The following is a 23220-nucleotide window of genomic DNA, read 5'->3' on the forward strand; positions in this document are numbered from 1 at the left end:
TCCACACATATACCAATCCACACATATACCAATCCACAGATTCCACACAGATTCCACACATACTAATCCACACATAAACCAATCCACACATTCCACACATACCAATCCACACTTACCAATCCACACACATACCAATCCACACATTCCACACATACCAATCCACAGATTCCACATGTAACCCCTCAAGGGATTTTACACATACCAATCCACACTTACCAATCCACAGATTCCACACATACCAATCCACTCTCACTCAGTCTTAATGAATGATTTCCTACCTTCTTTTCTACTTCTTTTCTTCTTACAGCAGTCTTTTCTTTTTACAGCAGTCTTTTCTTTTTACAGCAGTCTTCCTCTTCGCTCCTCTTCTTCTGTCTTCTTCCGGGTCAGAGGGCACTGTGGGCGCGGCTTCAGTGCCGCCGGGGTTTGTTGTCAGATCCCGGCGGCACTGAAGCCGCGCCCACAGTGCCCTCTGCACAGCAGCAGTTGCCGCGCGGATCGTAAGGGAGCAGAATCGGAGGTCTTTAACAGACCTCCGGCTCCCTTGAGTGATTTTAAGCCGGTTCAAGGGAACCGGCTTAAAATCACTCAAGGGAGCCGGAGGTCTGTTAAAGACCTCCGATACCGCTCTCTTGCGAGCCTGCTCCTCCAGCGGCGGACATTACTGTCCGTCTCTGGAGGGGTGCCGGGTGCCGGCAAGTTGGCACCCCCTGATGAGCGGCACCCGGTGCGGACCGCCCCCCCCGCCCCCCGCTAGGTACGCTACTGGTCCTGTCTACCCATTGTACAGCGCTATGGAATTTGATGGCGCTATATAAAACAATAAATAATAATAACTGTGAGTTGGGGCCAGGAGGCCACTTAGCTTTACATACCCCTTCCCCATACAATTCCAGGTACAATTCCAAAGTGAAGTGAAGTTTAATTAAAAACCCACCAACAGAGCTTGTAAAGGTTTCCTATAGTTTCATAGTCAAAGGTGCTAAGGGATATTTACACACTCTATAGGGCAGCAATCCTTGGTGGCCTAGCGGTTTGGAGCAGTGGCCTCAATAAACCAGTCAATTAAAATGTATTGCCAAAAGGCATTAGTTTAAAAAAAATAAAAAAAAGAAAGGTTCCTGTCGTTATCGCCTTCCTGTTCAGCAGCTGCATAAACACGAATAGTCCACACATCACATGACAGTGCAGGTCATGTGACTCCCTGGCCAGCCCCCTGCTGTCAGATGATGCACAGGGCAGTGAACAGAGGAAGCTGTGTAAAGAGGAAGGCTTGACTGAGGTTGCAGGCACATGAGGAGTGTGCAGTCTGTACTTTAGGTCTGCTCTTAATGTCTGCATCATGGGTTTGCTGGACTTTACTGCTTCTCAGCAGTGGCCTGACACAGGCTCTGGATGGGGGGATGCTGTACCCCAGAGAGACCCCTAGTAGAGAGCTAAAGGAGCTCAATGGGATCTGGAGCTTCAGGATTGACAAGTCCCCACAGAGAGATGAAGGCTTCCAGAAGCAGTGGTACAAAAGGCCACTTAGAGAGGTAAGGCATCTTGTTTGGCTGCAGATGATTTCATGAATAACATACACTGATGAACTGTGTAAAGACATCATTGGTGTATGCACCTACGTATGTAATGATTACCTACTGAAGAAAGCTCCAGAACTTCAAAGCAGACATAAATAATTGTAATGACCTTAACTCAAGGATTCTTACCCCATCCCTGGTCCTCACATTCCTGCCTTATCCTGCAATAGTCATTATATAGGATGTACATGTTGCTGGGGTGGCATTGTTTGCAGAACCCACGACTCACATAATGCACAGCCAGCTTGAAAACTACGTCAAAAGTATAACCTACAGTGCCCTGGAATATGTACGCACACAATCACCATTAGACAAAGTAACCGATGAGACATCGAAATGAGTAAAATAAACGTATGTATGGTTTGTTTACAATGATATATTTTGTAATCACGTGAAATAGTATTTTCTGCAAACCTGTTAATATTGACTGCTGAAAAAGTGTCAGTTTTGTATTAGTTCCTTCATATCTTTACCTAATGAGCTTATGTCTAGTGCTAGATACCGAATGCTTCATACATCTCCATTATTCGCTAATGGACATTGCTTACTGTAAAATATCACATGTATAGAGTTGTATGCATATTACACACGTGTACAAAATAGCATGACCTCTTTTATTACGCTTTCCTCCAACTGTAGATCTAAACAGGGCTGGTGCAAGGATTTTTGCCACCCTAGGCAAAACATAATTTTGCCACCCCCCCTAGCTACACCCCCACAAGCCCCTCCCCCTGAATATTTGTAATATTCTACAGTATATGGTGGGTCCACCATGAATAGAGAATGAAAAATCTTTATATATGTTATATATGATATTTAGAAGTACATGTTTTATATTTAGGGGTGCGCTCACATGTTCATGTACCAAAAAGGTGTTGGCCCAGATGCCACAGCTCGGTATCGTGGAATTGTTGCTTCTGATTTCAGTTCTGGACTGCCTTTTGAGGCAGGATCGGACCAATCTGTAGATTGAGGATCTCTTGGGGTCCAGCCCAAGTGCAAAGGTGAATCCAGACCTCCTTGCTCTCTTGTGCCTAAAGAGATACCAACCAGACCACACTGAAGAGGCCAGTAAAGGCCGAAAAGTGTGTTTGGGGCTGATGGTTCCCTGTGCAGAGGAAATTTGTTTCATGTGTCGTTCTGGACTGATATGTTGATGGAGATTTTTCCTCTGTAATGGCACAAGAGAACTAAAACTTGAGATGCTGCCAAGTGGGGACATACCGTTGGACAAGTTTTGAAGCCGCTGTCCCTTCTTGGTGAGCATCTCAAGTTTTTTCTGAAGAGCCAACCCCAATAATGTTCTGTTTGCAGAAAGAGTTTGACTGACCCTGTCTAATGTAATAAGTGAGAAAAGCCTCCTTACCAATCCAATTATTCATTAGACAGGGCTAGCTGTGAGCTACATAGTGAAGTGACAACACTCCTACCAACTCTTTAGTAAATAGAGCCCTTTTTATAAGACCCATATTTTGAAATTTGTTTTGGAACAATACTTTAATTCCTTAAAGCAGCCCGGAACAACAAATGTCTTGTGACAGCAGATAGACATCATCCAGACTGGGTTATAATGTCAGACAAATGTGTCAACGTGAATTAGAAAGAAAGATGAGCCAGGTCTGTGGATACGTATTGCGTAGTGGGCCACATACTATACATTTAGAGCAGCAGACTTGGATTTGCAACTACCCTGTAGTTAGGTGTCTGTCCACCAGGTGTCACTGCATGATCATATCACTCCAAAGTCCCATTTCAGTAATCAAAGCCCCTTGTGTTTGCCGAGAACCTACTGTCCCTAAGTTCTTGTTTACGCTTTCCGCTAAGGTGTTTTTAACAAAAAAATAACTATTACACAACAGATTTTTGTGGCGTTAAAAATCAAATCATATGCCACAAGCCCTGATTGAGTTTCCAGTAATCTAAAGCTTTATGTCCGCACGGCTGTGTTTGGTGCTTCTTTAAAATGTATGTCTTTAGGGATAACTGGGGTTGGGTTGTGTTTCCCAGTCCAGTTATGTAGAGATGATCTTGTCCTTCTCCCAAAGCCTATATTTCCAGTTCTGTACACTAAATAGACCCAAGTACCAATGTTTATACATTAAAAAAAGCAATGTATATGGACTAAAAATCTGTGTCAAGCATTTACATCTGGAAAGGTAAATTCACTTCCTTTTCTCAAGATCTGCGTAATTTGTTGCTATTACCATACAGCTCACCTATTACGTTGTTAATTGGTTTAAGTGGCTTTAGAATGGGTGGATAAAAAAGAAGAGAAAGTAATTGGGCAGGAAAGTAATTGGGTAATACAGGCCTTGCCACACACTGCTGCTTATCTCAGCTTTCACAAAGTAAACGTTTAAGCCAACTATCTCCAACTACACATTCCATTTGATTTAATGAATACAATATCTAGTTTTATTTACCTCTGTATGAAGAATACAAACATCAATGTATGAGGGCATAATACTTTTGAGATTTTTGTTGTTAATGACATCAAGTTTATAGATTCACCATTTGTGCAGAAATACAGCAAAAAAAAAAGGTTCTTGGGACTTGACAACATTAAATGAACTGAAGTGGGATCGGAGTGCTTAAAAAATCTCTAGGTAGGACAGAGTCCATAATACTGCTCTGCTATGTTGCTTAGTTTGTATAGTGGGTTATGTTGCAATGTTTTGGGACCATCAGAGTCAGCAAAATAATTTTGGTGCCCTAGATAAACTATGACCTCAGTAAGATCAAAACCTAGTCTGTCTAATGTGACACCATCTCCTGCTACATGAGTGGGTCATAGTTGCCCTGTCTGTGACTGACTGAGGTGACGAAACTCACCCACGGAACTGCCCTTTTTCTGATCACTGCCAAATGCTACCATACCACTGATATATCATCAATTTCCTGTTTGGTTTTGATCCATACATTGGCTGCCTAATATGCTTAAATAGCTGGTGTAGTCTTCATACACAACTTCATCAGGCAGGGAAAGGACTTTTCCCGAGCATTTCTCCCCTGGCCGATTCTTGTTTCCCCAGTCTTCTGAAAACCATTAAAAAAAATAAGACTATTTTTTTTTTTTTTTTTTTTAGCAATTACAAATGCAATTTTGTTTTCCTGTAAGTTTTTTATATGCTTCAGGATGTCAAGAACTGAAAAGTGATTAGGGTCTTCACACTGACTACTGTTCTTCATATTCTTCCTGCAGAGTGGTCCCGTGATAGACATGCCAGTGCCCGCCAGCTTTAATGACATCACTCAAGACATCACCTTGAGGGATTACATCGGTTGGGTCTGGTATGAGAAGGAAGTTGTATTCCCAAGACGTTGGGTAGAAGACAAATCTTCAAGAGTTGTGCTACGAGTTGGAAGTGCCCACTATTTCTCTGTTGTTGTAAGTATTAACTATTACAAATCATATTTCGTTAATGGTTTACGCATTTACCTTCATAGTAGTATTATAAGCAATGTTCTTCAAGAATTTTCAAGGTTGTGTTTATTTACTAGAAAATAAATCGCGCTGAACCGTAGACACAGTGGAGGGGATGATTCTTACATCATATATCTCTTTGTAAACAACATTTTGGGCATTACTTTGGGGTACCAAGCAACCCTGAGTGAGACTATGAAGGATTTTCACATAAAAACTGGCATACAATTGTCCCAGACTAAGTATGGATCGGGACAAATATGCCCTAACTTTCGTTAAAGCCTGACCCTGACTTTTGTCAATGCTGATCACAAAACTTAAATGTAATGGCAATTGCCTTTGTTTCAAAATGAAAGGAAAATCAAGTCCCAGCAGAACGTTGCCCATAGCATCACACTGCTTGCCTTCTTCCCGTAGTGCATCCTGGCGCCATGTGTTCTCCGGCTAAGCGACGCACACTCACCCGGCCATCCATGTGATGTAAAAGAAAACCTGACCAGGCCACATTTTTTTCATTGCTCCTGGTCCAGTTGCTATGCTCACGTGCCCATTGTAGGGCTTTTGACAGCAGTGGACAGGGGTCAGCATGGGCACCCTGACTGGTCTGCAGCTACGCAGCCCCATACGCAACAAACAAACAACCAGAAGCAGCATCAACTTTTTCAGCAATTTGAGCTACAGTAGCTCGACTGTTGGATTTGACCACATGAGCCAGCCTTTGCCCGTCTATGTGCATCAATGAGCCTTGGCCTCCCATGACCTATGTTCCCTCTAATTATTCTTAGGTGGTGTGCGCAGAAAATTTCTCTTGTGCAAAATTTTTCCCAGAGCCCAAATTTTGTGCGCACAATATGCTTCTGCAAATATTAAATTTAAATTGTTATTCTATATTTTTGGTACAGCTCCTTCCAGGCCGCATAAAGGATAAAAAAAAATTGGGAAAAACTGTATTTGGCACCTGGGGCGGATCCTGTACGTGGGACCCCCACACACACACTCTTTAAAATTGCATAGCTTCTATCGTTAGGCAAACATTGACAGGGGTACAGCATAACTTATCATTATTTACTAAGGCAGACATTGACGGTGGTACAACATAACACCTATCACTATATACTGAAGCCATTGACCGTGTTACAGCATAACTGCAATCATTATATACTGAGGCAAACATTGACGGTGGTACAGCATAACTGCTATCATTATATACTAAGGCAAACATAGACTGTGGTACAGCATAACTGCTAACATTATATAGTGAGGCAAACATTGACAGTGGTACAGCATAACTGCTATCACTATATACTGAGGCAAACATTGAGGGTGGTACAGCATAACTGCTATCATTATATACTGAGGCAAACACTGACAGTGGTACAGCAGAACATATTGCTGCCCTCGAGTTGTTCCCTCACTGCGTCTCTTCTCTTGCTTCGCCCAGGAACAAGGCGGAGTCACAGGAAGTGATGTCACATCACGTGACTCCGCCTTGTTCCTGGGCGGAGCAAGATAGGAGACACTGTAATGGAGCAGCGAGAAGGCAGCCTTGCGGGACTGCGCAGGATTACCGGGACCCGCAGGTACAGTGCCTGGCCCCCCGCTCCCGCCCGCAGCCCCAGCAAGACCGCCCGCGCCCGCAAGTTTTTTGGCGGGTCCCAATGCAGTCCTCTACCTCGATGTCCCACTGAGATACCTTGGGCGTCAACATCCGCCATATGCCAGTATGGCGGCAGACCCCCGTTTTAAAAGAGTTTAGGAGGCGATCAACAATGGTTTTGAAATAGCAAAATGCTACTTGTACTTATTGCCCCATAACGTGCAGAAAAGGCAAAAAAAACATAAAAAACATTGGGTATTTCTAAACTCAGGACAGATAGTAGAATCTATTTAGCAGGTTTTTTCATTACCTTTTATAGATGAGTAAAAGATTTTTCAACTAAAAGTCAGAAAAAGTCTAAATTTTTCACCATATTTTATACTTTTTAATGGTAAATGATATGATACAATCAAAACAACAACATCTAAAGAAATATGTTTTTGTCCTGAAAAAAACAATATATAACTTGTGTGGGTTCAGTAAACGAGAAAGAAGAAAATTACAGCTAAACACGAGCAGCGCAGAAATGTTAAATGTTGTCACGAAGGGTACAAAAAAAAAATCACCCTTTGTCACAAAGGGGTTAAGCTGTGCTGTAGATTTTCTTAGGATATTAATAAACTACATGTTTTCCCTGGCAGGGATAGGGATTGTGATGTTTGAATTTGGCTATGCAAGGACTTGCACTTCCAGTTCTGCAGTTGATTGGTTTCTTTCTAAATTAAACCTCTTCTGTTAAAGCAAAACATTACTTGCTTAAACAAAGCACCCAATTCACCGTTATAGTCCTTCTCTCGTGAAACAGAGGTTTCCCCCCCATTAAATAAAGCAATTTGAGCCATGAAGGAGCCTTTTTTGAAAATGTTGATGATTGCAACGATTTGGAAGAGTAATTCATGATCCATGTAGTAGACTCGCATGTTAACAGGTCGTATGATGTGTTGAGTTCTTTTTGGTTTTGTGGACGTGTTCACTGTAGTTAAACAAATGCTGTGATCCTTTATTATGTTATAAGAATCATTAGAACTTATATAATGCTAATAGGACCGAACTGGGTATTGATGGGCAACACTCAGTAAGTCTTTTGTATCTTAAAATGTAAAACTGTTTGCCATTATGGCATATGTCTATAGAAAACATTGCCTTATTTTGCTATAGGCTTATTAGTATTGAAAGGACACCTTTATATAGTTGCTTTTAGCTCTTCATTGATTGGTGAATGCCATTATATTATATATATTATTTTGAAAATGTGCACTGGAGTTCAGTATGTTATGTGCACTGTACCTTATTTTTGAAATCACTAACATTTCTGTTGTCTGCAGTGGGTTAATGGAGTCCAGGTGACGCAACATGAAGGAGGTCATCTTCCCTTTGAAGCCAACGTAACCAGCCTCTTGAAGGGTGGCGTGGGTTCTTCCTGCCGTATTACTATCGCGGTTAATAACACCCTGACACCAACTACTTTACCCCCTGGGTCCATCAAGTACATGCAAGACCCACAAATGTGAGTATTGGTACACTAATCTTAAAATACCTAGTAAGCCATGCAGAAGAAAACAAAATTTTAAAAATATAATAAACTGATCTACTCTGTCACACAACATCAAAGTATATTAATATGTAGCATTGTGCTTTTTGTATAGCAGGGTGTAAATGCCTTTAGCTATAGAAGTGTTAAAAAAAAAATATATATATATATATGTGTGTGTGTGTGTGTGTGTGTGTGTACCGTATTTGTTTGATTATAAGATGACTCTCCCATAATTTGAATATTAATTTAAGAAAAATATAAGACTATCCTATAGGAAAAAAGTTTTACTAGTACATATTAATTCACATGTAAACATTTTTTTTCATATTTATTAAAAACTATGATAAAGAAAAAATGTTTTTTGTTTTTATTTCCTTTTATTTGCCAACCTGCCCCCCAGTTATGCACATCTCCCCCCAGGCTTGCCACTCTGCCCCCAGATATGCCTTATACCCCCTTATATGCCACTCTGGCCCCCAGAAATGCCTTATACCCCCTATTTGCCACTCTGCCCCTCCCTAATATGCTTTTTATTAAGAGCCAGCAGCAGCGGAGGCTGTCTGCACGCATCGCACAGATGTCCAACGACTGCCGGAGAGGAGGCTCCAGATCCCCTGATTTAAGAGATTTAGTTGTATAAATTAAAGCAGATGCAAAAGAAAGTAAATTAAAGAACTGAGAAAACTGATTGAAATAAGAGTGTGACAGAGACATGACTTTGTGCATAGGTTTGAGCCATCAGTGAAAATGGTGCAGACACCAATGCATCCAGCCAGCCTTGTAAACAGGGCACACGCTTAACACATGTTGCTGTTTCTACCTGTTCTTTTTTTAGTATACCCTGATCATCCCTATTATATTGAAAGACTTGTTGGAACAATAAATAAATATGGGACCTCCCCTTAATAATACACCATGGTATAGTTGAATTTGTGCCCAATTTATCAGAATATTGTTCCATCAATACCCTCTATTTTCTAAGAGCCGTTCCTCTCCCTCTTAAGTATGCGGTCTTGTTTTATTTAAAGTAACTAACTGTATCTAGTGCTCTTTAGAATCCTTGTTTTGCAAAACATCTACAGCATAATTAAAATGTTACCAGGCCTCAATAATAATGGTCAACCCTATTTTGTGTTCTTCCTAATACAGGTATCCTGAAGGCTATTTTATCCAAAGTATAGATTTTGATTTTTTTAACTATGCTGGTATTCATCGTCCTGTGCTCCTGTATACAACTCCTCTGGTTTATATAGATGACATCACAGTTATTACAGATGTCAGTGGTGACACAGGTAGGTTCTGGTGCACGCCAATGTCTGTTACCTAAACCTGGCATGTAACAATATGTAATGTGTAAACACAAACCTAAAAAGTCCTGTTTATGGCCGCTAAAAAGGTTTCACAAGCGGCACCTATGCATGGTCTGGGGGTGTTTCTTTCCTCTTCAAACTTCACATATGCTAGTTTACTGATTCTACTATTCTTATACTTTAGGATTGGTGAACTATGAAGTTGTTGTAGTTGGCTCCGATTATTATTCTGTATCAGTAACTCTACGTGATCAGGAAGGACAAGAAGCAGCGACTGGACTAGGTGCTATAGGACAGCTGAAAGTAGGAAACGCCAAACTTTGGTGGCCTTACCTGATGAGTGAAAATCCTGGATACCTTTACACTCTAGAGGTAATTTGGACTGAATAATATTTGGATTTTACAGGAATAGAGTAAATATAGAAAAGCACAGTTAGGGTTTCAAGTCGCTCACTTCACTATTCATCATGAAAGGGCCAACACGGGCAAGTTTCTCCAGAACCAGCACTGCATAACACGCAATTCAATGGGTGAAGAGGCTTTGAAGAAATCACACTGACTTAACTATACATCATACAGACACAACTAAGCTTTGGAGAGTAACAATGCATAGTAAATTCAAGTGGATAAATCCAATGTTTATGTGTATATTCATTTACTGATTTCATTGTACGTCAAACCTCTTAGAATGCATGTTGAGGTACACTGACTTTCCTTTGCTTTATTTCACTTTCCCTTTATTGCGTTTCCATCTTTCTTATCGGAATTGGTAGTTTTTACTTAGAGAGCAAAAATGTGGCTTGGAGGCACCACAATTCATCATTTACTGGCTTGGGCAGCTTGTTAGCAGATAAGGTCTTGCTATTTGTGTTGCCACCCTGAAGTCATACTGTACTCTGGTTAACAGGTTAAGGTGAATGCCGATACCGAGAAAGACCTGTTGGAGGATGTTTATATTTTGCCTGTGGGAATAAGGACCGTACAAGTCTCTGGTGATAGATTTCTCATAAATGGCAAACCATTCTACTTCCATGGAGTCAACAAGCATGAAGACTATGATGTACGTGAGTTGGGGTAGTGTCTTCTGATTTGTGATGGGGGAAAAAAAAATAAAAAATCCGTTTGCTTTTTTATAGGGAACTGTAGTTGAGAGTGCAAACTTCAGGCCAAGATCTTTCTTAGTTTAACGTTCATGTTATTAAGTATAAGCAAAAAATAAGGATGCAGTTGCACAAAAATCCAAGACAAGCCGAGCCAACGACTCTGTTTTTTTCATTATCTTGGCATGATTAATTTTGTATAATAAAAGTTGGCAAGTTGAATATCTTGGCTACAGTCACAGTTCCTTGTGCCAATATTTTACACTGTCTTTGAAAGGTGTCACAAAGATGAATTCAGATAGTCTAAACAAAAGGCACATTTACTCTAACAATAGTGTGTATGAAATGCTTAATGGGGTAAAAGGACAACATCATTAAAACCCACAACTTATCGTACAACCACAATAAGCGCATCTGCACATATCTGGGCCTTATTTGAATGCATTGTATGCAGTATAATATTTCAGTGCTTTATACTGTTTTGGACAACTTCAGCTGTCTTCAGGACTACTAGCCACTGTTCACCAGCTTCTGGACATGTTAGTTGTTGTTAGTAGGAGTTGATGCTCCTAGTCCCTGTCATTTTATAATAAGATTGCTTGTCATGTTTTGGATTTTTGGTACTCCATTTATTGTCCAACTGCCTTATTCGTGTCTGCAGTGCCACAAGAAAATTGTCAAGATTAGCCAAATGGTAACTCTACAGACAATCCGGATCTACAACTTCCTTTGTTTTCTTTTGCCTTTTAACAGGTTAGGGGTAAGGGGTTGGACTGGCCCCTAATCATAAAGGATTTTAACCTGTTGAAGTGGCTTGGGGCAAACTCCTTCCGTACTAGCCATTACCCATATGCAGAGGAGATCATGGACCTTTGCGATAAATACGGCATTGTGGTGATTGATGAATGTCCTGGAGTAGGCATTAGGCAACCGTAAGGATTCTTATACTTGTTGCATAATATGTTGATGTATTAAATGCTAGTTCAAGTATGGTTAACAAACATTTTAAACAGAAAATCTAATGATCAGTATATTACAGCATATGTGGTATGTGCTATCTACTAACACTTTTTGGTCATACTTGCCCAGAGTGCCAAATCTCAACACACACAAAGACTAAAATGGCTGTAGTTCAGGGCTCGACAAATCCCAGGCGCCAGGTCGCCATGGCGACAGAGAATTTTGTCCTGGCGCCTAGGTTTTGTCAGCCTCTTACATCCAGAAAAAAATGTGGATGTAAGAGGCTGAGTCACCACACGGGGGCAGACAGCACAGCCACTCCGAGCCCGCCCCCGAGCCTGAGATCACTCCCACGGAGTGATCCTGTAGGCTGAAAATGTGGTTGCTGCAAAACCAGCAATCGCGTTTTCAGCTGCCACAGGCAGCTTCAGGGAAGGAGGTTGTGTGTTGATTGGGTCCCCACACAAGTGTGGGGACCTGACACAACACCCCCCTGCTGCCTGATCGCTCCCAGAGAGCGACAGTGCAGCGTTAACCCCTTCAATGCCGCAATGGCGGCATTTAGGGGTTAATTCCCGTTTTGTAAGGGGCTCTGCTGCTGGTGGTCTGCCTGGAAGCCCAGGCAGACCAGCAACAGCAAAAACGAGCCCCCACAAGCCCTTTGATGATTCCTGTAGGCATGGAAGCCTACAGCAGTCATCAAAGACTCCCCTCCCTGCAATGGCTGGTCTATAGACCAGCAATTGTGTCCCAGCTGCCAGAGGCAGCTTCAGGGACAGGGGAGAAGGTTCTTTGGTCTCCCCATGAGTGTGGAGACCAGCCCCAACACCCCCCTGCTGCCTGATCGCTCCATGAGAGCGATAGTGCAGCGTTAACCCCTTCAATTCCACAATTGTGTATGACACATTCGTGGCATTGCAGGGGTTAACATTTGTCCCCACAAGCTTGTGGGGACTAAATATCAGTCAATGCTGTGCTCCAATGGAACATCAGCATTGAAAGGGTTAAAAATAATAATAATAAAAAAAAAAACAGCACTGACCTGAAAGTCCAGGGTGCTTCCAGGTCAAATGCTGTGAGTTTAGTAACTGGGCTGATGATGATCAGATCACTCCTGACCAACTGTTAGTTTAAAAAAATCCTGGCTCCTAACTTTTTTACCTGGTGCCTAGATTCACAACAAATTTGTCAAGCCCTGCTGTAGTTGGCTTTGAAGAATGCATATATTTGTTGTGTTACATCCTGCAAGTCGTTCTTTCTCATTGTGTCCTTGTTTTTTGTCATCTCCCCATGCCAGAGAAAACTTTGGAAACCAATCACTTCGCCACCATTTAGTTGTCATGGAGGAGCTGGTGCGCAGGGATAAAAACAGACCGTCAGTGGTTATGTGGTCCGTTGCTAATGAACCGGCCTCCCAACTCCCACCTGCTGGATATTATTTCAAGTGAGTATGAGATGGGCCTTCGGCAGCTGAGATTGCGTTTCCTGCAAAGGTTTACCCAACGGTGGGGGTTTATTCATTAAGGCAGGGGTTTGCAGGTGAGTTTCTAATAGAGTTGCAGTTTCAACTCTTTGATATCATTACAAAATATGAAGACCTAGCTCCATCAGTATATTTCAATCAGTACCTGCGCACAAAACCCGTAAGGCTGTTGGCTACATGAGTGTTTCACTGAGAGTGGTGGAATAGGGGTACATTTCTTTTCTTTTTCTACTTGTTTCATGATCTAATTTTACATCTACCAATAAATTTGAGTTCTATCCAGCAATCATGTCCGTGCACAGATCGTAGGGTTCATTCATAACGTTAATAACGTGGAGCGCGTGAATAAAAAAAAAATAAATAGAAAAAGCCCTTAGCCTTCAGTAAGAGATGAGAAATACTGACCCTGTACCCCCAGGTCTACCTAGGCCTCTGATGGGGCCAGCGAGCATGGTGCTGACAGCTGACTACACACTACTCTAGACAGGTAACACTGGCAGGCTAGAGAGGCAGAAGTCTGTCAGATACATTCACTAACAACAATATCACTTGGTTGACAAGTTGCTTATCAGTCGTCTGATGGCAACCTGGGCCCAACTAAGTCATGCCACCCACATTCTACTTAACAAAACACCTTTCTGTCACCTGACTGTCTATTTCCTGTTTAATCAACAGGACTGTGATTGCTCACACTAAAGAACTTGACCCCACCAGGCCTGTAACTTATGTGTCCAATGCCCCGTATAACAAAGACCAAGGGGTAAGTTTAGAATCGGAGATATATATATATATATATATATATATATATATATATATATATATATATATATATATATATATATATATATACTGCCAATCATCAGCACAGCAGTAATTATTGTCGTATCGTAATATTGTCCATTTCTGATTTAAAACCTTGCACTCACTCTTGCAGATCAACACCCTGACTCCTTATTGTACTGTCTGTGGCAAACAATAGAATGACTCGGTCTTAATTACATATAGGAGGGAAGGGATTTTATTGGATAAGCAAGAGCAGCAAAAGTCACCCAAACTATCCTCTGCTTACAATGGCAGCCTCTACATCTGCTGGAAACAAGGGAGTTTATTGGAATGAAATGAAATAATGAAACACGTTTTCTTCAATGCTAAATTACATTACTATACGGAGAAGCGTGTATTATTCTCAAATAAATTATTCATTTTTATGTGGTACTTCACCTTTAAATAAACCCCACATATCTTCATTGATGTCTGCAGGCTCCATATGTGGATGTAATATGTGTGAATAGCTACTTCTCCTGGTACCACGATGCCGGCCATCTAGAGGTGATTCAAATCCAGCTTAATAACCAGTTTGAGAAATGGTACGACATGTACCAGAAGCCCATTATACAGAGTGAATATGGAGCGGATACAATCCCTGGATTTCACAGTGTGAGTTTTGTATCGCCGTGTGCATTGAAGAACCATTTGGACTATGGTCTGCTTCTATGCATCTACCTGCTGTAATAGTAATAGTCTACTTGTCCTGCGGGATTTTTGTAACCGTTACACCTTTGTAACTGCGTTCAGCATTAAGACACATCATTCCTAGACCTGTTTAATGTCCAAACCCTTCCCAGAACTGATCATCAAAATGTCAAATGCTTTTTATACATTTAGACAACATACTGTAAAACAGTTTGACTGATTGTCAAATATTTTAAAGGCTGTATTTTGTATTTCTCCTACCTGTAAACTGTGCCTATTGTGCCATCTAGAGTATGAAACCACACCAGCAAGGATCGTTATATTTTGTGAGTTGTCTGATTTAAAGCAAAACTGCCACCTTTCCAGACCAACATTTTACAGTACACTAAATAAACCCTGTAATTCTGAAATATATGTGTATTAACAACCCACCTTACATACTGTATAAATATTCCACCCAACAAATTAGTTCTCCCTTTTTATTAAGTTACTACTCCCCTCGGTGGGAGCTGATAAGCAGATTTAAGTGGATATAGTTAAGAAGGGCAAAAATACTACAAAAGAACAATGAAATAAAATCCAGAATACACGCGCGCACACACACTAACATTCCCCTATGTGAATTTATGTAATTTGTATGTTTCTTTTTTGGTTAAGGACCCCCCATTAATGTTCACTGAAGAATACCAGAGTTTGGTGCTAAAAAACTATCATTCAGTGCTTGATGAAAAGAGGAAGAAATATGTCATTGGTGAACTCATATGGAATTTTGCAGATTTCATGACAGCACAAAGTAAGTTTTAAGATGTTTGCTACTTAACATTATATAGAATTGAGGTATTTTTGAGTTGCCTTAGAATTTAGATAAATCATCTTCCAAGGTGGGGAAATTTCATTTGAGCAGCACAATTTAGTAGGGCTGCAACTAACGATTATCTTAATAATCGATTAGTTGGACGATTATTTTTTCGATAAATCGGATAAAAAAATGCAATTTATTTTTAATTTAAAATAATGTAATAAAAAACTTACAATTTACACTTTCATCTCTTTATCACAATGGCATTTCCCTATTCACCTTCTTATTTTACTGACATAATAAAAGCTAGAAGAATCCAAACACAGTGTTTCTCAAACTAGGTTTTAATACAAAGTTATTAGTAAATATTAATTCATATGTTAACTATTTTTCATATTTAATAAAAACTATGAGAAAAAAGCCTTGTTTATATTTTCTTTTATTTACCAAACTGCCCCCAGTTATGCGCATCTGACCCCCAGCTTGCCACTCTGACCCCCAGATATGCCTTATACCTCCTATATGCCAGAGATTCCACTGTGCCCCCGATATGCCTTATACTCCTTATATGCCAGTGATATGCAACTGAGCCCCCTGATATATCTTTTACCCCCAGATATGTCTTATGTCCCCCCTGATATGCCTATTATCGATATGCCTTATACCCCCTATATGCCACTGTGCCCCCTTATATGCCTTATAACTTCCAATATGCCACTCGCCCCCATTTATGCCTTATACCTCCCTATATGCCACTGTGCACCCTGATATGCCACTCCGCCCCCCATAAATGCCCTGCACCACCCTGAAATTCATTATACTCCCTGATTCACCACTCTGCCTCCCCCAGATATGCCATTCTGAAATTCATTATACTCCCCATTAGAGCCCTGCGCGGGACTGCTTTTTTAATTCCGCTCCCGCTGTTTTTAATCCGGCTCCCGCAATGTGGGTGTTCCGCTCCCGCCCGCCACATTTGTGGCCAATCCCGCCCGCTCCCGCCACATTTGTGGCCAATCACGCCCGCCTCCTTACCTGATTTCCCGCGCAGTCCCGCAAGTTGTTCCCTCACAGCGTTTCTTCTCTTGCTCCGCCCAGGAACAAGGTGGAGTCACAGGAAGTGATGTCACATCATGTGGCTCCGCCTTGTTCCTGGGCGGAGCAAGATAGGAGACACTGTAATGGAGCAGGGAGAAGACAGCCTTGCGGGACTGCGCGGGATTAACGGGACCCGCAGGTACAGTGCCTGACCGCCCGCAGCCCCAGCAAGACCACCCACGCCCGCAAGTTTTTTCCCGCGGGACCCGCCTCCCAATGCAGTCCTCTACTCCCCATACACCACTCTGCCTACCTGAAATTCATTACACACCCATACACCACTATAACCCACCCATACACCACTCTGCCTCCTCCCCCTCCCATACACCACTCTGCCTCCTCCCCCTCCCATACACCACTCTGCCTCCTCCCCTCCCATACACCACTCTGCCTCTCTCCCCCCTCCCATACACCACTCTGCCTCTCTCCCCCTCCCATACACCACTCTGCCTCCTCCCCCTCCCATACGCCATTATGCCTCTCTCCCGACTCCCTGGTGTTTTGTGAACCTTCGTTCCTGACAGGCACTTTCACTGGAGCTGGTAGGAGCTATGCAGATCTATTGTACTTCGGCACAGAAGTGCAGCGTAAGTGAAGGGGAGTAACGGAGGCTGTCTGCACGCATCGTGCAGACCCCCACTAGCTGACAGAGAAGATGATCCTCTGCAGGAGACCTCGATTCTCTGTCAGCCGGTGGGGGTCTGCACGATGTGCACAGACAGCCTCCATTACTCCCCTTCACTTCCGTTGGGGCTTCTACATCATGTGATGCTGGCGCTGCATCGTAGGAGCCCCAGCGGAAGTGGAGGGGAGAGGCGGAAGTTGTCTGTGCGCATCGCACGGACACCCACCGGCTGACAGTGAGGGGAATCCAGGTCCCCTACAGCGCTGCGGGGGATCTGGATTCTAGTGTTATAATCCGATCTCAGTTTGAGGTCGGATTATATAAGGAGAGGAGTTTTTCAGAGCATTTGCTCTGAAAAAAACTCTTTTTAATAATCAATAAAAATTGATTCGATTGTTAACGATTTTCATTATCGATTATTATCGATTTCATCAATTAGTTGTTGCAGCCCAACAGTTTAGTTTGGGTGGTGTTTCCATCCCATGATCTGCAGACACCATCCATTCATTCATGTCAGTTGATGTCTGATGTTGGCAGCTGTTAAGGAAGACATTAACATGAATGGTTACCGTTGAGGACTGAGTTAGCCTGAGTTCACTTTCTTGAGTGAAAACCCAGCAGTCATAACTTTGGGACTCTAGAAACATTTAGTTTGGACCATTTTCCAGTTTGTTCACTAAGGAGATCATTAGCACTGTGGCCCCTTGGAAAGTGGATTACTAAACATTCACTTGGTGTGATAGTGTTTCCCTCGGGTACAGTGGGTGAAGATAGTGAAATTCAACTAGACAAAGCTATGTCACTTCACACCACAAACTGCAACCTGTTGTACTTCACTTAAGTGCATGTGAATACCCGTAAATACAAATCGCAAACCACAGAGTGTCCTTACAGCTGTTTAAAAAAAACACATTTTAGGCTTTGAGGACAATGGACAATCTTTCATTGTACAGCTGACTGCCTTGGCATAGAGATGCCTCAAGTAATGTGGTCTGCATTAGCATTTCTGAAGCTGGTACTGCTGCTCTAAAGTAACAGCTACGAGAGAACATGAAGGTTTCATTGTTCTTCTAGTTCAAAGCTGCACAACTCCAGTCCTTGAGGGTCACAAACAGGCCAGAAATTCTGTGTCTGAAAACAGGTTTAATATTTTAAAATGAGATGCATGTTTTCAAGATAAGAGATCCAAAAATCGTGGCCTTTAAGGACTGAAGTTGTGCACCATTACTCTGACACTACCCTACTTCTCCATTGAATACTCCATAAGAACCTTCTCCTCATATTTGCGGGCGTTGTTGCTGTTTTTCATGTGTCTGTTTATATTTTACCATAGGAGCAATACAGCATATGGCAAATATGTTGGCTCTGTTCACTTGTAGAACGTTTTCAGTTTGATTTGTCCCCCACACATTTTGATAAGAAGGGCCTAAAGAAAGTGTTTCTTAGCTAATGGCTAAGTGAAAGTGAATATCTGTAATAATAAAGGAGGTAAGCATTATATGTGATAAGGAAAGGGAAGACATTTATTCAGGTTTTGCCCAACATGTCACAGAATTCGACCCTGGAAGAAATTTCTCTCAATTTTAGGATGCATATCTCTATAACGGATATAAAATTGAAAAGCACAAGCTTGTTTTGATAAACTTACAGTAACTGTTTGTAATGTGGCCCCCGTCTTTGTTTTCCTGCTGCAGCCGTCACCAGAGTTGTGGGGAACAAGAAAGGCATCTTTACTCGACAGCGCCAACCCAAGTCATCGGCCTTCATTTTGCGGGACAGATATTGGAGGCTGGCTAACGACAAAGGCTATATGTATCAGAACCCTAGGTATTAAATATTTTAATCTCTACCTCACAGGAATATTACATGGTAGGTTTACAGAGGAAGGCTCTCTACTGTTTGTGACCAAGTTTGGTTTTAGGTAAACCTTAAAGATCGAAAGTGCCATGTAAGTGCCTTAAAAATTTACAGGGAATACTTTGTACACTTGCAAGTGTATGTTTACTTCATCAAAGCATGATGGATAAATGGTTACTGTTAAATCTGTAACAGATACTCCAATATATTGGACGTGGCCATCTTGTAAAGCTGTTTTTTGTTTGTTTTTGTTTACTTATGTATTTCCATGTTGGGAAAATAACATTCATTTCCTTGCATGTCACCCTTCGTGATATGGAACATATATAACTGAATTTGCATATAAATTACATTTTTTGAAGGCTGTGTATGATTATTTGTGGTGGACATCCATAATTTGCATGTACGATTTATACCAATTATGTTGAAATCACTGGTGGGGTGTTATGGGTTTTTTTAAGCAGCTTTTTCAACAAAAATCAACCGCTAACACAAAACACAATTGTGACGGATCTACCAGGGACCTCAGGTTGTCCCTCTCCACCAAGAGCGACTTCTCCCTTCAGGACAATAATTCCCTGCAGTCTGTAGGCAATATCCCCAAGCAAAGTAAAGGGATATCGCTATCCAGTACCCAAATAACCAGGCAAGACTTGTCTTTAGGTATAAAATAGCAGTCTAAGAAGTTCTGTGACCATCACTCAATCACTCACTAATGCTTTGTCCATATGTGCTGTGAAAGGCAACATTTACCATTTGATTATTTATAAGCTGTGGTTAATGCCATGACCCCACTCACCCACCTCATTAGCTGAGTTCTGTTTCAGCAAGATAAGAACCCATTCATGTTATGTATTTAACTTTCCAGAACACTTTCAGCCATATCAGCCAAAATGGATTGTTGAAGCAGTGTACGTGTTCTGGCAAGTCCTATTAACATAAAGTTCACCGAAAAGGAGAATAGGTCAACAAAAAATGTCCAGATCTTTTGGCTTTGGAATTTGTAGCTGTATTACTCACTGTGGAGGAGAGTGACCCTTTACTCCCTTCAGCCTTCCTTTTAATAAGGCATATCCAATGATTACATTCTTCCATTGTTAACTCTGCATTTTCTTTTTCTATTTAGCAGCAGCTCAAATTTCCGCTGCCCTGAGCCATTGGCACAATCCCTAGGTCAACATACTTCCCAAATAACTGATAAGCTACGATTTAGAAACAATACTAAATTTGTTGGGATTAATATTGCTTTATTTGGAATCATTGGTTTTTATAACTTTAAGTGTTCCTGGGCCCAAGGGAATAGGCCCATTGCCTTTTCCTCTGTTTGCTGACTCCACTGGCAGGTTTTGAATTAAGCCCTTGTAGGAGTTCTGCTACATAGTTCGGCACCTTTGCCAGTGTTGTTTTAAGATTAAATGAAAAAGACAACTTGGATTGATTACCTTAAAATAGCTACAATGTTTGGAGGGTATCTTGATTCACACATGAGGCTGCATAGGCAATAAATTGTAGCAAAAAGAGGGGAGCAATCTAATGAGACTAGAAGTCCAAACTGAAACAAATGCTACAAACATAAGCTAGACTGCCTAAAAAATAAAAAATCAAATGGAGCAAACATTTATGGATTTGTTTGTTAGTTTTTACCAACTAATGTTATTCCTTATTTTATTTTTTTGATGTGCATCTTAAATTCTTTTTTCATGAGAAAAGTGCAAGTATGTTGCCCATTGGGTTTCTTAATAGGAGGCAAGATTCATTTCTCTTTGCAAGTAGAAGGGATGATGCTTTATTACAGACCGGCCTGTTATCTGTCCTTACTAGGAACCCGCGGGAGGCACATACAACAGGGCAGACTTATAAACGATGTATCCTGCAGGGAAACTATATTAAACATCTATATGTAAACAGGACAGGGTGTTTGCTACTTTCTAGTGTATTTTTTTTAATTCACCATAAAGGCTGCAATTGATTGGATGGTAATACATTAATTGATACATTCTATAATAATTTGCTTTACAAATTGTGGCTAGGCTGATAGTACACAAAGATGTTATTATATTTACTGTATTTAATTATAACAGGTTTGCAGATACCGCATGGGCAAGCCAAGAGCCGAAGTGTGCCGAACTGGAAACACTGACTGGGTCATTTGTCAGGAGACAACAAAATGGCTTTTGCTAATGCTGGCATGTGAATATACATACACATTCTGTCCTTATATTACTGTTAATGGAAGAGTGCTAACCAATAGGTTAAACCTTTTTTTGAGGGCTGCATAGATTAGGCTTAACAACAGTTCTTCACAGGACGTCCCTAAGAAGGCAAGGTGCCTTTCTTGCTGTGCTTGTGGATGGACACGAAAGTCTAGAGCTGGAGACAAAAGACCCATTTGGGTCTATGGGAAGGACAGCTCTAGTTCTGTCCATTACTTGCCTACTTTTCTATGTTTTACCATATCTGCTCAATGTTTCCATGTGTATAAGGGTAGAGGCACATGTAGTCTGTGCCCAGGGGAAGGTGACAGACAGAGGAGGGAGGGGGTGTTGGCATCTTTTCCCTCTCCTCACCTTTTGATGTATACTCTGCATATATGTCTCTCTCTTCTCCCCAATTGCCATGCCTATTGCTGTGATCTACCGGCCCCTTGGCCCGACTTCCCTATTCTTTGATTGCATTGCCGCATGGCTCTATCACTTCCTTTCCTTCGCTATCCCTACACTAATCTTGAGTGACTTTAATATACTGATTGACGACCCATCCTCCCCTGCCATGTCCAAACTAGTGCCACTCTCCTCCTCCCTCTGCCTCTCACAATGGAGCACCTCTTCCCGACTTCCACATCTAGGATTTCACACGTGCTGTACCCCTTCTTGGGAATTCTCTTCCCTGTTCTGTCAGACTTTCTCCCTCATAGGCAAATTTCAAAAAGCTCTTTCTTTCGATAAGCATAAAACTTTCCTCATAACACTCTGAGCCAGCATCCTGTCTAAGCCATCTGAACAACCAACAACCACAACAGCTCATCCCACCTCGACCAACTCATCCAAGCAGTCCTCTCCAACTGGTTCACTTTCCCCTCAACCGACTAGATTGTAAACTCACAAGAGCAGAACGCTCTTCTCCTTTCGTACCAGTTTGTTATTGTTTGTGATTTATCCTACCGATTCCGATTGTAAAGCAGAATCTGCTGGCGCTATATAAGTAAATGTAATTTAATGTGGGAGAGGTTGCACTAAAAATAGCCACAAAGCCAGTTGATGCCCCCCATGAGTAGATGTAACACACCATCATGCTGCGCACTTAGTATTGAACCTAGTATGTGTTTGTAATTGAAATTATATCCCTATCATAATGTTCCACCTCTCCACTGCTTCCTACAGGATCAGGCTGTTGCATAGATGTTTAAAATAGTATTGATGTTGCTCATTCTTTCTGGAGCTGGAAATAGTCAAAACTTATATTGAAAACTACTATATTAAGATATTGTGCAAACTCAGTGTTTTTTTTTCTCCTAGAAGTGAACAGAACTACTGTCATAGGTGAGGGCGTGTGACTTATCAAATACATTGCACTTTGCTTGGTTTGGTAAAGTTGTTCAAGAACACTAGACTTTAACCTGTGAAATTATTGCTGATGCACAGATATAAGAAACTAAAGCTACTAGTTCTTAGTAAGCAATCTTAGAAATGGCTGCACAGTGGAATATGAATGAAAGAATGAACCCAGGATTCTACACAATATTCTGACCCGAGTTTGATCATCTGTAAATAAGGGACATTTAAAGTCCAATCCTTGATGGCTATAGGCTACAGTTTTTCAGTATTTTCAGCAAAGCGGTCCAAATGTAAACTGTTTGTTTGATTAGAATCTTATCATTGAGGAGCAAAAATTAAAAAAAAGGAATAGTGAAAACTCCAGTGCAGTCCTATGGATCACTATTTTCAACAATGTAAGCAGGCTATTCTATAGAATAGTTTTCACTTCACAGCATTTAACCTTTTTAATGCCTCTAGAATATAGAATATTTTTTCACTGTGAATAAAGTGAGGAATTCCAAGGAATTGGGGAGTGTGAGGGTGTCTCTTTTTGAAAGGTTTTTATAAAAGTGTATTTACACAATGTTGCAAAGTTAAGTAGGACATTGTATTATAACTATGCACTAATTAAGTAGAAAGGCTTGTCTGTGCTTCATGTCAGCAGAATTCGAGTATACATTGCTGAAACAGTATTGTGCTTAACTTTGCAACATTGTAACAAGTTAAGCAATAACATTATTTTCCTGCACCAATAAAGATAAACAGAATTTTGCTGTCATGACACCTAGAAGTAAGAAAAGGCCCCTTTAGCTAACAGCAAAAAAAGTTATAAAAATAACCCTTG

General features: G+C 41.2%; 1 protein-coding gene across 1 annotated transcript; it reads left to right on the forward strand.

The window, feature by feature from the left end:
• The first annotated feature begins 1234 nt into the window (after positions 1–1234).
• Positions 1235–19201, forward strand: GUSB (glucuronidase beta). Its single transcript, XM_053454895.1, has 12 exons — positions 1235–1535; positions 4783–4968; positions 7927–8108; positions 9285–9427; positions 9630–9817; positions 10353–10505; positions 11299–11477; positions 12803–12949; positions 13664–13748; positions 14249–14425; positions 15119–15254; positions 18678–19201. Exons 1-12 carry the CDS (start codon positions 1332–1334, stop codon positions 18815–18817), a joined length of 1920 nt encoding a protein of 639 aa, XP_053310870.1. The 5' UTR covers positions 1235–1331; the 3' UTR covers positions 18818–19201.
• Positions 19202–23220: the final 4019 nt, after the last annotated feature.

This window comes from Spea bombifrons, chromosome 2, assembly GCF_027358695.1.
Source record: "Spea bombifrons isolate aSpeBom1 chromosome 2, aSpeBom1.2.pri, whole genome shotgun sequence".
Lineage (NCBI taxonomy): Eukaryota > Metazoa > Chordata > Amphibia > Anura > Pelobatidae > Spea > Spea bombifrons.